Genomic DNA, 16,320 nt, shown 5'->3' with positions numbered 1-16,320 from the left:
GGATCTTTGGTCATTCGGGTTTTTTCCCATGTAGAATTGAAGGTGTAGGAGGTGTTACTTGCAAAGTCGTGTCCAACTCATCACAACCCCATGGACCACGTTCCTCCAGGCCTTCCTGTCCTTCCAATTTTAATAATAAAAAAACCATATTTTCTGTTCGTTTTCATATAATTTCTCATATTACAGTTCAGAAAAAAAATAATGGTAGCTGTTGTTGTTGTTGTTAGCTGCAAAGTCATGTCCAACTCATCACGACCCTATGGACAACGTTCCTCCAGGCCTTCCTGTCCTCTACCATCTTCTGGAGTCCATTTAGGCTCACTCCTACTGCTTCAGTGACTCCATCCAGCCACCTCATTCTCTGTCGTCCCCTTCTTCTCTTGCCCTCAACCTTTCTCAGCATGAGGCTCTTCTCCAGTGAATCCTTCCTTCTCATTAGGTGGCCAAAGGATTTGAGTTTTAGCTTCAGGATCTGGCCTTCTAAAGAGCAGTCAGGATTGATCTCCTCTAGGACTGACCGGTTTGATGGCCTTGCAGTCCAAGGGACTCGCAGGAGTCTTCTCCAGTACCAGAGTTCAAAGGCCTCAATTCTTTGGCGCTCAGCCTTTCTTATGGTCCAATTTTCACTGCCATACATCGCAACTGGGAAGACCATAGCCTTGATTATATCCTATCAACTATCTAATCCTATCCCATCATCTATCTCTCCTGCCTTTATTTTTACTAATAACAAATATTTATAATCATTAATATAACTGCGTGCGATAGGTCTTGTTTGATCAGCTATGCTCCATGTCCTGCAGAACACAATAGCTGCAGTTGATGACGGCTCGCTTCTCCTAGGACCATCACTGTGCATGTAGGATTTTTAAAACGTATTTCAATATTTAAACACCCCAGAACTGTGAGCATTGCTGCGTCATTTCGGTCTGTACAACATCTTCTCTCTCCTGCCTTTATTTTTACTAATAACAAATATTTATAATCATTAATATAACTGCGTATGATAGGTCTTGTTTGATCAGCTATGCTCCATGTCCTGCAGAACACAATAGCTGCAGTTGATGATGGCTTGCTTCTCCTAGGACCATCACTGTGCACGTATGATTTTTAAAACATATTTCAATATTTAAACACCCCAGAACTGTGAGCATTGCTGCATCCTTTCAGTCTGTACAACCTAGTTTCACTATTACCTTACTGTTGGAAACAATGTTTGCCAAGAGCCCTTTCCATTTGCGATACTCTAAATGTCTGCAGTACTTTGCAGGCATAGACAACTCCCTGGTTTAGGATTTCCTGGTGGTCTCCCATCCAGGTGCTACCCAATCCTTACAAGGCATAAAAAGGCTGAAAGGGATTTCCTGGTGGTCTCTCATCCAGGCGCTATCCCAGCCTTACACGGGCAAAAGGGCTCAAAGGGATGCAAAATCTAGAAGGGGAAGAGACTCAGTACAAAACAAAACCATCCAACCGAGCTTCATCTCAACAAATCCCGCAGATCTTCGCACCCCCGTCTTTTTATACCCTCCGCCCCGCCCCTTTTCTTACCCCGCCCACGCCCCGCCCCAATTCTGGCCTGTTCCATTATTGAGCGGCGAAAGCGCAGGGGGAGAAGAAAGGAGGACACTCCCCAAACACACATGCACAAACACACACAAACACACACGGCGTGAAGGCAGGCACGCTCCGAGTCCCCCTTCCTCCCTTGATCAAAAGCCCGCTCGAAAAGAGCCGCCTTTGCCGGGGGGTGAGGAGGGTGAGGGGGAAGAGAAGGAGTTGGTACATTCCGGGAAGGAGGGCGGGAAGAGCGGGCGAGCCAGAAGCGCCCCTCGCGCTGCCTCGGCGCGCAGGCGCAGGTGTAAGAGGAGTGTGGGGGGGGGGAAATCTCGCGACCGCATCCCCGCGGGGGGGCGGGGGCATTGTCCCTCAGGAAGGAGGAGGAGGAGAAGAGACAGCGCCCCCCAAGGGGGGGAAGGAGGAGGGGGAGGAGCGCGCATGCGCACGAGCGTCAGCGAAAAAGACGCGCTTCAAGCCGTGAGGGGAAAACGCGCCTGAGGGGAGATGCCGGCCGTTCAGAAGACCGTGTCGGAGCTGCGGTCCCGGGCGGAAGGTGAGTGGCCGGCGAGGGTGGTGGGCGAGGGAAGAAGCCTGAAGGGAGGGTGGCTGGCGGGGTTGGGAAAAGGAAAGCGCGGCTTCTCCTCCCTCGCTCGGCCCCGCCCGGGGGTCCCACCGTGGGGGGAGGGGGCGGCTTGAACGCAGCAAAAATAAAAATTAAAAAAAAACCCGCAGCCCCTCCCCCCCCCACGCTTGTGGCCCGGCCTTTCCCCGCTTCCCCCTGGAGCAGCCTCCGCCAGCAGAAACCCCGGGGCTGGGAGGGGGTCCCTGGAGGTCGTCTAGTCCAGCCCCTCCCCCCCTCCCGGCCCAAGGCAAGGAGGCCCGGCTCTCCAGTCTCTTCTTAAAAGCCTCCCTTGAGGCAATGGGAAGCCTGTTCGGGCGTCTCTTGACCCTGGGGTTCAGAGGGTGAAAGGGGTGGAAGGGACCCCTGGAGGTCTTCTAGTCTGACCCCCCACCCCTGCCCGAGGCCATCCCAGACAAATGGCCTGGACAGTCTCTTCTTGAAAAGCTAAATCTGTGCAGTTTAGTACTTCTCCGCTCTGGGGTTCAGATGACTCTGGGTGAAAGGGGTGGAAGGGACCCTGGAGGTCTTCTAGTCTGACCCCCCTGCCCGAGGCAGGAAGCCTCATGCCATCCCAGACAAATGGCCTGGCCAGTCTCTTCTTGAAAAGCTAAATCTGTGCAGTTTAGTACTCGTCCGCTCTGGGTTAAAGGGGTGGAAGGGACCCTGGAGGTCTTCTAGTCTGACCCCCCCACCCTGCCCGAGGCAGGAAGCCTCATGCCATCCCAGACAAATGGCTGGACAGTCTCTTCTTGAAAAGCTAAATCTGTGCAGTTTAGTACTCGTCCGCTCTGGGGTTCAGATGACTCTGGGTTAAAGGGGTGGAAGGGACCCTGGAGGTCTTCTAGTCTGACCCCCCCACCCTGCCCGAGGCAGGAAGCCTCATGCCATCCCAGACAAATGGCTGGACAGTCTCTTCTTGAAAAGCTAAATCTGTGCAGTTTAGTACTCGTCCGCTCTGGGGTTCAGATGACTCTGGGTTAAAGGGGTGGAAGGGACCCTGGAGGTCTTCTAGTCTGACCCCCCAGCCCGAGGCAGGAAACCCCGTTCTCCAGTCTCTTCTTAAAAGCTTCCATTGATGCAATTCAATACTTGTTCAGGCATCTCTTGACCCTACCTTTGGGAGGGACCTCAGAGGTCTTCTAGTCTGACCCCCTGCCCGAGGCAGGAAGTCTCATGCCATCCCAGACAAATGGCTATTCCAATCTTTTCTTGAAGACCTCCAGCGACGGAGCAGCTGCAACTCCTGGAGGCAAACTCTTCCATTGATTAATTGTTTTTCCCTGTCAGGAAGTTAATAAGAAGAAGAAGAAGAAAAAGAAGAAGTTGGAAGGGACCTTGGAGGTCATCTAGTCCAGCCCCCTGCTCAGGCAGGAAACCCTATAAAACTTCAGGCAAATGGCTGTCCAGTCTCTTCTTAAAAGCCTCCAGTGTTGGAGCATTCACTGCTTCTGGAGGCAGGTTGTTCCACTGGTTAGTTGTTCTAACTGTCAGGAAGTTTCTCCTTAGTTCCAGGTTGCTTCTCTCCTTGACTAGTTTCCATCCGTTCCTTCTTGTCCTGCCTTCGGGTGCTTTGGAGAACAGCTTGACTCCCTCTTCTTTGGGGCAGCCCCTGAGATACTGGAACACTGCTATCATGTCCCCCCTCGTCCTTCTCTTCGTTAAACTACACATACCCAATTCCAGCAACCGTTCCCTATATGTTTTAGCCTCCAGCCCCCTAATCATCTTTGTTGCTCTTCTCCGCACTCTTTCTAGAGTCTCGACATCTTTTTTACATCGTGGTGACCAAAACTGGATGCCGTATTCCAGGTGTGGCCTTACCAAAGCCTTGTAAAGTGGTACTAGTACTTCACTTGATCTTGATTCTATCCCTCTGTTAATGCAGCCCAGCACTGTGTTGGCCCCCTTGGGTTCCTCCTTAGTCGTCCGTCCTAGGTTGGGTCTCCCTTTGATAAGCTTCCACCCACTGCTGAGGTCCTGTGGAGGTTCCAGCGACCCCTTCTTGCCTATGACAGCCCTTCAGTATTGGAAAATACTGTGATTCTATCCCTAATCCTTCTCTTCATTAGCCTAAACATACTGAGTTCCTTAACCCATTCATTGCACGAGTGAGCCCCCAGACCTTCAGGTATCTGCAGAGGTGGGTCAAAACACGCCAAGGTGGCCTCTGTGGCCCCAGCCTCGAAACTCTCACCCCCTTTTACATCCATCGTTATAAAAAATGGCAAGGCTGGCATCTTGACTTTTTTGACCACCTCGGATGCCCCTCGTCAATTATCCGGCTCCTGTAAAACACTCTTGACTCACTAATGGGGAAAAAACCGTTGCATCTTGGTGTCTGCTTTTGCCTATTTTCATCTTTTGGTCCTCCGGCTTCCTGAATTGAGTTTCTTTTTTTTTTCCCCCCCAACAACTGACAGTTCTTCTGCGATAATTACATAGTCATGTGTTTCATGCAAAAATACCAGTAACCAATAATGGTTGATGGTGGTCTTAGGGGATGGCAGCCCCTAGTTGGGTGAGGAAAGAGCTGGGATAGTTTTGAACGGATCGCAAGCCTGTAGGAAGTTGAGCTTGGTTGAAAAATCTTTACCTTTTTACTTCAGCTTTGCCTCATATTTCACACAAAGAGCAATAGAAAGCGCCTCTCCCCGGTATGTTAAAAGTCTGTTTTCGTGGCTTTTGCTGTTTGCTAATTGTTTTCTGGACTATTTTATGTTACAGTGAAACAAACAGAATAAATTAATATTGGTAAGAGTGCTGCTGAGGTGGGATTTGGTAGCCGTAGGCCTGTGAAATGCTGGTAAATACCCCCAGGTTCCTAAATATCTGGGAATGTGGAGGAGGTATTAGGAAAAATGTTAACTCATCTTGACTGAAATCAAGGGAAGGACAAAATAGCCTAAAACAAATTGAAGGCGATTATTGCTCTTAAGAGAATGAATGATACAACGTTGTTGACGTTTGGAAGCTGAGAGATTTGGTTACTGAAGCCTGAGAGATTTGGTTACTGAAGCCTTTGCTAATAATTTTATGAGGTGTACAGCATCTCGGTTTGCAAGGTGTATCTCTCTCCGGCTTATTCTTGCCCCAGGTTGTGGCCGAAGGAATCCATACGGAGAGATTTATTTGTATTATTAGGGAAGGTTTGACCGTCCTGTGTTAGCAGAAGGTGAATGGAGAACCCTGGCTGCAAACAGTGAGATTACATCTCACGGTTTCATGTCGTATTGCTTCTCTGCAGCATAAGAGAGAATAAGAGAAAAAAACAAGCCGTTCTGGATCGAATCCCTTAGATTTGTGATCAAATGAGCAGCTCCTGGTAGCCCAACTCCAAATCTCGCCCGCGATATAACGCAATTTCATTCCAATATGAGGACTACCAGGGCTCAGATTTAGATGAGCAGAAAGCTGTTCCTCTAAGGACAATGTTGCACTTAATAATGGAACTCTTTTGCAACATGGGGGGGGGGAGAAATTTGCAAACATTTATCTATCCCGATCGAAAGTATCAAAGGGAATTTATTTTCTTTTAATAATCAAACAGCATAATTTGAAGACCTGGCTCTCTTCGAGCTCTCTGGCCTGGACTGAGAATATTAACTGGGGTTTTTAATTGTATTTTAATTTTTATTGGGGGTTTTTAGTTTCAAGGTTAGTTTAATCATTTTAATTGTTTTAATTTCTGTAATTTGTTGGACTGTTTTGGAAGACCTTGTGAACCGCCCCGAGTCCTACGGGAGAAGGGCGGTATATAAGTTTAATAAAATAAAAATAAATAAATAAATTACAGTCGGTACTGTATATTTAAAATGAAAGTAGATGCCACCATGCATTTTCAATTAGATTGTGCTTCGCATAATTGTTATTCTACTTTTGGAGGTTTTTCTAATTAGATTTCTTTTTCTTTTTTTTTCTTTTTTTTTTTTTGGCAGTTTTCGGAACTGGATAGGCACAATTAAAAATCCGACACAATCTTTCTTAATGTAAATAAGTAATGTAATAAATCGATGAACAATTCAGTCCTGTTCAGTTCCAGCATTCCACACTGACAATGCTAGTTCAATTTGTCGAAATTGTACATATGTCTGCACTAATTTGTATGTCTGAAATACATAATAAAGAGTTCTTATTTTTATAGCCAGCATATCTGCAAGTGAAACTTTTTTTCTATCTACTTGCTTTCTTTTTGTTCTGCTGATGCAAGAAAATGAAAGTTATGCATATATCTGCTGTAATACAGCACTAAGCAAAACATTATGTGATAAAAGCTTTTGTCATGCATTATTCCACTATAAATATTTCTGTTGTATTCCTTTTTCTGCATAGAAGAAATATTTCTTAGCATTAATCATATAAACACCTACAACCCTCTGCTTTTCATTACAGTATTAAATAATTGAATATGCTTATATAATTGTGTAAAAGTATATTAATATACATCTAAAACATTAGACATTAATATTTGAAAATAATCTTCATAAATCATTTCTGATAAATCTACTAATTAGTACTAACATAAGTACAGTAGAGAAATATATGTTTATTAGACTGTGAACTAATATAACTTAAAATTTTCAGCAGAGAGCAATATTGTGTTTATTAGTTTTACTAATAAGTAGTAGTTACTAGCGTTAGCACCTAATATTTATCATATAAGTAGAATTGAGTGTACTACTATGGAAAGAATGTATCTGAATAAATTATTGTAAGTTTTCACTTTCGTTTTTGTGAGCTTGGTTGAATACAGCATTTTAAATAACGTGCTTAACTTTGTTTCACCGCTCTAAATTAAAAAGAAGTAAAACTCTTTGCGAAACATAAAAGGCACATATTTATTTTAAAAAGGGTCTACAAAATGCCATTTGGGCAAGTTCTGTTCATTTTCTTCTCTTCTGGAGCAGCGAGGCTGATAAACTTGGCTTCCATCTGTTCTTATCAATCACCTGAGCTCGGCCGTTGAAAGGAGCGAGTTACAAAGGTTGCTCAGAAAGCAAACGGGATCCGAAAGTTACCTGTAACTCAAGACAGATTTTTCTTTTAAGAAGGACAAAGCTATCTAGCATTCTCTTGTTTTTAAGAAACGACGGTGAAAGTAGGAAGCTGCAAGGAGCTTTGGGGCTGAATGGCCAGTTACAGGTAGTCCTCGACTTACGATCACAACGGAGCCCAATTTTTTTTGTTGTTAAGCGAGACACTTGTTCAATGAGTTTTGTCCCCTTTTACGACCTTCCTTGCCACGGTTGTTAAGGGAATCCCCACGGTTGTTAAGTTAATAGCACCGTCGCTAAGTGAATCTGGCTTCCCCCCCCCCTTGGATCGCCTGACCCCAGGATGCTGCAACCATCATAAATACGAATCAGTTGCCAAGCCTCTGGATTTCGATCACGTGAGCCTGGGGTGCTACAAGGGCCACAAGTGTGGAAAAACAGTCATAAGTCACTCTTTCAACGCAGCTGTAACTTTGTGAACGGTCGCTAAATGAACCGTTGTAAGTTGAGCATTACCCGTACCTAGTTTTCTCTTTCTTCCAATCCTATGAGATAGCGGGCCTTGGGAAATTCTGATTGTGATTTGAAAGCCATAGAAAACTTCTTATAGTTCAGCTAAGTTTCATCCAGATGGTTGAAGCAGTAAAATGCGTTGGAAGCCCAAGTAAGATCCTGGGGAACTAAATTTTCTGAAACATCCTTTTACGTCTTAAAAACGCAGGGATGAACAATCCGTTATGAAGGAAGACACCAGAGAAGCAAAGCAAGCTTGCTTGCTGGCTGGCTGGCTGGCTGGCTTATTTATCTATCTATCTATCTATCTATCTATCTATCTATCTATCTATCTATCTATCTATCTATCTATCTATCTTATATACCGCCCTTCTCCCGTAGGACCCAGGGCGGTTCACAAGGCAATTAAAACAACCTTACAATACAAAAATTAGTAACAATTAAAATAGATTAAATTTTCCTTAAATTAAAATCTAAAACCCCTATCAACTCTGATTAAAAACCCAATTACAATAAGTTAAAAAATTAAAAAAAATCCTCAGTCCTGGCCGGAAAGCTCAAAAAGCCAGGTCTTCAGGTCCCGGCGGAACGAACGAAAATCAGGAGCCTCTCGCTACATTCCCACGCGTTTTCTCCACAGAAATGAATTTCCCCCCCCCCTCTCCATTTTGCATTTGCATGCAATCATTGTGGATATCTGCAATTTTCCTAATAAAAAGCAGTGATGCTTGCTGAAGGAAGTTTGAAGCTGGATTGCCGGTGGGAGGGACAGCCTCTCTCCTGCACTCCCAATGAGGATGTGTGTGTGTGTGTGTGTAGATAGATGTTTAACCTTGATCTCTCCCGATAATCCCCATTAAAAAGCGGTTTTTGACGGCCTTTTGTCCTTCAAACCCTTCTGTTTCATAGGATACTTGAATTTGAGTTTTGTTTGCCAAATTGACACCTTGGGGAAGAAAAAGGTAGTTCCCATTAAGTAGAACAAGAAAATACAGTTTTAAATCCACCGCCTGTTGAATAATTACTTTTCAGTTTGAGTGCCTCTCAGAAATGTTAGTTTTAAAATGAAAATGACTAACTGTATAGTATCTGTAAAGTGTTGTAGTTGAAGAAGTCCTTATCGCTTAGCTTAGTTACTGGCCTAGTATCAGCATGTACTCTATGTAGTAGGATTTGGGAGGAAGGTAATATTGTTGAAAATCCGCTACAAGGAATCCTCAACTTACGACCACAATTGAGCCTAAAATTTCTGTCGCTAGGGGAGACATTTGTTAAAGTGAGCTTTGCCCCATTTTACGACCGTTCTTGCCCCAGTTGTTAAGTGAATCACTGCAGTTGTTAGGTTAGTAACCCGGTTGTTAAATGACTCTGGCTTTCCCCCATTGACTTTGCTTGTTCAAAGGTCTCAAAGGGGGATCACGTGACTTTGAGATACAGCGGCCGTCATAACTGTGAACCAGTTGCCAAGTGTCAAGTGCCAGTTTTGATCACGTGACCAGAGGGATGCTGCAATGGTCATAAGTATGAAAAATGGTCATAAGTCGCTTTTGCCAGTAACTTCAAACTGTCACTAAGTGAATGGTTATAAGTCAAGGACTGCCAGTTTTGTTTTACCCTCTTGTCAGTGCAAATGTAAGGAACAAAAATCTGAAAGCTAACTATTGTAAATTTCAAACCTGCTCTGGTTTATCTATGAGACATGCAAACTTATGCCTGTGCATGTATGAGAACTTATAAGGCATTTTAATATTTATTTTATTTATTTATTTATTTGTTTTTATAGACCGCCCTTCTCCCGAGGGACTCGGGGCGGTGTACAGAGGAAGGAAGAGATACAGATTGAACAATAAAAACAATAGTAAAACAAACTGGGACCCCCAATTAAAGCTATCATGCCAGGCCGGATTGCTGGAACAGGAAGGTTTTTAAATCACGCCGGAAGGTGCGGAGGTCGGGGGCCATCCGGATTTCGGTTGGTAAGCTGTTCCAGAGGGCTGGCGCACCCACTGAGAATGCCCTCCCCCTGGGGGCCACCAGCCGACACTCCTTGAGCGGTGGCACCCTGAGGAGGCCCTCTCTGTGGGAGCGCACAGGACGGTGGGGTGCTGACATTGGCAGAAGGTGCTCCCATAGGTAGTCCGGACCCATGCCATGTAGGGCTTTGTATGTCATTGTTAGCACCTTGAATTTCACACGGAAGGCAACCGGAAGCCAGTGCAGCGCACGGAGGAGAGGTGTGATATGGGAGTATCGGGAGGCTCCCAGGAGTGTCCGTGCCGCTGCACTTTGCACCAGTTGAAGCTTCCGAGTGGATCTCAAGGGCAGCCCCATGTAGAGAGCGTTACAGTAGTCTAGGCGAGAGGTCACAAGGGCATGGGTGACTGTACGTAAGGCATCCAGGTCCAGATAAGGCCGTAGTTGGCGAACTAGTCGAACCCGGGAGAAGGTCCCCTTGGTCACAGCTCCTATGTGATCTTCCAGGGAGAGCTGCGAGTCTAGGAGGACACCCAGGTTGCGGGCCCTATCAACAGGTGGTAGTAACTTGTCCCCAATGTTAAGGGATGGGACGTTCTGAATATCCTGGCTTGCCGGTACGTACAGCCATTCAGTCTTGTCCGGGTTCAGTTGAAGCCTGTTCCTCCCCATCCATTCCCGGACCGCTTTCAGGCAGCGGGACATCACGTCGAGGGCATCACTGATATTGTTTGGAGTTGAGATGAAAAGCTGGGTGTCATCAGCATACTGATGGTACCCTACTCCAAAGCTGCGAATGATCTCACCCAGCGGTTTCATGTAGATGTTGAACAGGAGAGGCGAGAGGACCGACCCCTGAGGGACTCCGCAAGCGAGAGGCCTCGGGGTCGACCTCTGTCCCCCTGCCAGCACCGACTGCGAGCGACCCTGGAGAAAGGAGGAGAACCAACGCAGAACCGTGCCTCCCACTCCCAGTCCCCTGAGGCGTCGCAGCAAGATACCATGGTCGATGGTATCGAAAGCCGCCGAGAGGTCTAATAAGACTAGGACAGAGGAATGGCCCCTGTCCCGGGCTCTCCAGAGATCATTCATCAGAGCGACCAATGCCGTCTCCGTGCTGTAGCCCGGCCTGAAACCCGATTGGTACGGGTCTAGATAAACCGCTTCATCCAGGATCTGAGGAAGTTGGTGCGCCACCACGCTCTCGACAACCTTCGCAAGGAAGCGAAGATTGGAGACAGGACAAAAGTTATTCAAAGAGGATGGGTCCAAGGTGGGCTTCTTGAGGAGAGGTCTCACCACCGCCTCCTTCAAGGCGGTGGGGAAGTGACCCTCACTCAGAGAAGCAGAGATGACCGCTAGGAACCAGCCTCGTGTCCCCTCTCGAGCTGCATAGGCTAGCCAGGAAGGGCACGGGTCCAGTAAGCATGTGGAGGAGCTCAACCTCCTCATAATCCTGTCCACTTCCTTAGGAGTTACAGGATCAAATTCCTCCCAGATGACGTCGACAAGACTGTCCATGTCTTGTTCTTCCAGCTCAGCCCAGTTGGAGTCCAGGCCAGTTCGAATCCGAGCAATTTTATCCAGCAGATATTGACCGAATTCCTCGGCTCGACCTTGCAAGGGTTCCTCCCTCACCTCTTGGTTTAATAGGGAGCGAGTCACCCTGAACAAGGCAGCCGGGCGATTATCTGCGGACGCGATGAGGGTGGAAAAGTAGTTGGATTTTGCCACCCTTATTGCAGCGAGATAAGACCTGGTGAGGATTCTTAGTCGCAATCGGTCGGATTCGGATCGACTGGATCTCCAACGGCTCTCTAGGCTCCGTCTCCGACGCTTCATCTCCCGGAGCTCCGCGGTGAACCATGGGGCTCGCTGGGATCTGCGCCGGGTCAGAGGCCGCAAGGGTACAACTCGGTCCAGAGCCTCCGTGGCTGCCTTTTCCCAGGCTTCCACTAAGGCATCCGCCGAGCTGTGAGCAGGGAGTGCATGTGTGTCCCTAAGCGCTGCCTGGAACTTATCAGGGTCCATTAGGCGCCTAGGGCGGTACCATCTGACTGGCACCGTACACCCACGGTGGGGGGTGGCAAAGGGAAAGTCTAGCCGCAGGAGGTGGTGATCGGTCCATGACAGGGGCGTAACAGTTGTGGCACCCCCACCGATATCATCACGCCACCGTCCAGACAAGAACACCAAGTCCGGGGTGTGGCCTCTCTCATGAGTCGGTCCAGAAATTATTTGCGACAGGTCCATGGCCGCCATGGAAGCCATGAACTCCCGAGCCAGCTCGGACGATCCTCCCAGGGACGGTAGGTTAAAGTCGCCCAAGACCATAAGTTTTGGGAATTCAACCACCAACCCTGAGAGGACATCGAGTAGCTCGGGCAGGGCCGCCGCTGCACGATTAGGTGGTAGGTATGCCAGCAGCAGGCCCAACTGCGCCCCTGGGCCATATCTCAGTAGGAGAGATATTGTTTTACATTATTACAAATATTGTTCTCCTGAAGTTTAGCCCAGGAAATTATTTTCTATAAGCAAACTGCATTTGTACATAACACTGTTTCAATATATTTAAATACATATTTTTTATGGTAGAAGAGAATCGTATGTTTTCATATTTCCACAGATCTTTTGAGTGGATTTCTACCAGTAGTTCTTTGATTTATCAAATAGATAAACATATTCAGATCTACACATGAGTCTAATTTTGTCTATTTCCCAATTAGCAAGCATTTAATCATTGATTTTTCCACAATGCCTTATTCCATGCTTTTTCCCTAGTAATTGAATTTGTTATATCCAAATTCTTTCAAAACCTAACAAATGCCAAGCTGTACTATATCAACAGTTATATGTTTTAATGATGCATTTGTCTGACAAAAGTATTTAATGATGCTTGCTGAGGAAACATTTCAATTTTCCAGTGAAATTCCCCAGTTGTTGAAAAATCACTTGACTGTAGGTCCACAATAGGTAAATCTATTTTGCCCTTATTCTTCAATTCATCCTGTGAATGATTCATCGTGATTCTTTTATTAATATATAATCATCTTGCCTGGCACATTATACTGCACTTGAATGATTTACTGTGACATTTCTCGCATTTGTGGCAAAATAGATTTATAAGGTAATTTTTTTCTGCTCTAAATTTCTCATGTTTTATTAAAGTACCGCAGATCATCATCATCATCAAAAAAAAAATTTGTTTATAAATTACTGATATCAAATCCAGTCTGGTTCTTGCCTGCCTATTTTTAGTTATATTTTTGCATTCGGTTTAGAATCTTAGTGCTGTGATTTTACTTTTTAAAAAAGAAATTTTATGAAACTATATCCTTCCAACTAAGGAACAAGAATTCCTTTCGCAGTCAACGGGGTGGGGGGGAGCCTGTTTTATAGCAAGATTCCAGTTGAATGGATCTAGTTTCTTCCAAGTCTGCGCCTCTCTTTAACTTTTCTCACTGAAATCAGGATGCAGAAAGGTGGTGATGGCAAAATGCCTAGAAAAGGCTTACGCTGGAGTCTATGATATAGGTTTTATTTTACACGTGTCTTTTCGGTGGCATTTTTAATATCTATTATCCATTTCCTTAAAAAGGGCTGCATTCTTTTACAGGCAGCCCTTGGCCTATGGCCACAATGGAGCCCAAAATTTCTGTCGCTAAGTGAGACCATTGTTAAGTGAGTTTTATTCCATTTTACGGCCTTTCTTGCCCCGCTTCTTTTTTTTATTTTATTTATTTTAATTCCATTTATATCCCGCCCTTCTCCGAAGACTCAGGGCGGCTTTACAAACTTAGCAGTTCTTAAGCGAATCACTGCAGTAGTTAACACCGTCACTAAGCGAATCGGGCTTCCCCCACCCCCATTGATTTTGCTTGTCAGAAGGTCGCGAAAGGAGATCGTGTGACCCCGGGGACGCTGCAACAGTCATAAATACGAGTCAGTTGCCAAGCATCTTGAGTTTTGATCATGTGACCACGGGGATGTTGCAATGGTCGTCAGTGTGAAAAACGGTCGTAAGTCGCTTTATTCAGTGCCGTTGCAACTTCAAACAGTCACTAAACGAGTGAGTTGTAAGTTGAGGACTACTTGTACTTAGTATTGTAGCGATCTGTTTTTTATCTCTACAACCTGAATTTGAACTTTGGCTTTCTAGGGGCCCTTATTAAAGAGACTAAAGGGTGTGTGGTAATTGATAGCCCGTATAATATTTTATGTAAACTACACTTCATCTCTCTCCCAGTTCTACGTGCAACTGAAGGTTGCTTTTATGTTTGGATCTTTTCACAAAACACTAATTGTGTAAATTTCCCACTTATTCAGCTGCTTATTAATTATCTGACAGTCGCACCGACCCCCTCCTGCAACGAAAGCTTTAGAAGAAGCCTGCTTTTCACAGCTATTATTTATTCAGATTTATTCTAATTCAGATTTATTCTTTTCTTTTTCTTTTTTTAACCATCAGATAAGTGTCTGTCCGCAATGGAGTATAATTAACATGAAACCGTTTATTCGGGTTGCTGGTAATCTCAGAATGCCAATATCTGATCTGCTTATTATAACAAAATAATATCTAATCTTTTTCTTTACTTTTTTTTCTGCCGCCTCTAACAAAATATTAAAATACGCAAACTAACATGTAGGCCTGAACCAAATTCAAAATTTATGAGTTCCTCTTTTAATGCTTCAGATGTTTTAACCCTTCAGGCGATGCCTGAGTGAAACCTTGCCAGCCTGTTCAAATGAGCATTTCTTCACTTTACTGTTGACTCCTCAATTGGACTCTTGTTGAGCCCAGGGTGGCATAAGTACAGGCAGTCCTCAGCTTCACGACCACAAGTTGAACCCAAAGTTTCTGCTGCTAAGTGAGACATTTTGTTAATGGTATTTGGAAGCTGGCTAAAGCTGCATGAAACGAAACAAAGCTGAATCCCGTTTTCCCAACAACTATCTGGTGGTTGTTGTTTTTTCCCTCTCTGCTCCATTTACGACCAGGCAGGGCTGCGATTCAAGTGTTATCTAGACTCAGGACTGTTAGTCGGTAAAGTGGGGGCGGGGCGTAATTGGGGAGGCCTTTACCCAACTTTGTACTCCAGCTGTAACTCTTTTCCTGGAAGCAAGAAACCCTTTGTGATAGTAACGCAAAGTCTCATGGCCCTCACGATAAGACTCCTGCAAGCTGCCCTCTACGTGGGATTGCTTTTGAAGCTTACTGGGAAGCCACGGTTGTGTAATGTGCAACTGTCTGCACGCTGAACAGGCAAGAGCAGTTACAGTATATTCATCGTCATATTCCAGGCGCCCTGCTTGCTTTCAGCAGATTTCTAAATGCAGGCAAAGCGATCGTGTTAACTTTTTAAAGTGCTTAAAGTGCTTTGCTTCTCGGCCATTGGAGGACCGACCGACCCCCTTCTCCCAGTAGAACCAATCAATCCAGCGTGCTCGTTTCAGTCGAAAAGGTTGAGCATCGTTGATTATGATAGATTAAATGGCTTAGTGGTCTCCACCCTGTGCAAATAGTCTTCCCAGCCTAGTAGCGGACAGCTCTTAATAGGCAGAGCTGCCTACAAAAGCTAACATTGGTTGCTGTCCATAATTAAAATTATTTCTATTTTAATGGTTTTAGTTATCTTGGCATTTTATTTTATCTTTTTTTGTTTTAACTGCATATTATTATTATTATTATTATTATTATTATTATTATTATTATTATTATTATTATTATTATTATTATTTTGTCTTAAACTACTGTAAACCTTTGGGAATTGCAAGCTTCAAGCATATAAAACTTTAACAACAAGTAAGTGCCTGGGCAGAGTAATACCAAACTTGGAACAGGCTGCAACTGTTGTAACATAAATAAGTAACATTTAATTTAATTTAATTTAATTATGGGACTTGTATGCCGCCTTATCTCCCGAAGGACTCAGGGCGGCTAACAACAATAAAAACAATGAATACAAATATTAAAAGAGATTAAATTTTACAAAGACCCAATAAAAACCAATAAAAATTAAAACAAAATTAAAAACCCCGTCGTCAGTCCAGGTCAGCCAGTTGGAAAAGGTATGTCTTTAGGTCGCGACGAAAGGACCGGAGATCTGGGGCCGTCCGAAGTTCTCGGGGGAGCTGATTCCAAAGGGCAGGCGCCCCGACAGAGAAGGCCCTGCCCCTGGGGGTCGCCAGCCGACATTGGCCGACGGCACCCTGAGGAGACCCTCTCTGTGTGAGCGCACAGGGCGATGGGAAATCGTTCCTGGCAGCAGACGGTCCTGCAAATATCCCGGGCCTAAGCCATGTAGGGCTTTATAGGTAAGAACCAGCACCTTGAACCTCACCCGGAGGGCAACCGGCAACCAATGCAGCCCATGCAGGAGGGGTGTGATATGGGAGTATCAGGATGCTCCCACCGCAACCCGCGCAGCCGCATTCTGCATCAGCTGAAGCCTCCGGGTGGTCTTTAAAGTAGATGAAACCTAATTTCTCTGTCAAATCAAAATATTTAGTTTAAATGCTTTTGGCACCTGGAAAAGCTGCCTGAAGCATGTCGCTAATACAGCAAGGAAAGATTTTTTTAAAAAATGTGGTCATCTTAAATAGGAATTAAAAAGATTACTTTTATCAATATAAATGGTACAATCGTATGTACTATTGTTT

At 45.1% G+C, this 16,320-nt stretch overlaps 1 protein-coding gene across 7 annotated transcripts in view; it reads left to right on the top strand.

Annotated features, from left to right (window-relative positions):
- The first annotated feature begins 1,991 nt into the window (after positions 1-1,991).
- Positions 1,992-16,320, top strand: part of ATP8A1 (ATPase phospholipid transporting 8A1) — a 78,039-nt gene continuing 63,710 nt past the window's right edge. For 5 of the 7 annotated variants that reach the window (XR_014493051.1, XR_014493052.1, XM_083367619.1 and 2 more), the window contains exon 1: positions 1,992-2,113. Coding sequence is in view for 3 of the 7 variants with exons in the window: in XM_083367619.1 (XP_083223745.1) it covers positions 2,065-2,113 (49 nt within the window). In the remaining 4 variants the exon portion in view is untranslated. The remainder of the gene's footprint in view (positions 2,114-16,320) is intronic. The other 2 variants (XM_083367620.1, XM_083367621.1) reach the window with 1 other exon arrangement.

This window comes from Vipera ursinii (genome assembly GCF_947247035.1).
Source record: "Vipera ursinii genome assembly, chromosome: 7".
In the NCBI taxonomy this organism is placed as follows: domain Eukaryota; kingdom Metazoa; phylum Chordata; class Lepidosauria; order Squamata; family Viperidae; genus Vipera; species Vipera ursinii.
Note: the sequence above shows the minus strand (reverse complement) of the source record. Positions and strands in the feature narration are given on the sequence as shown.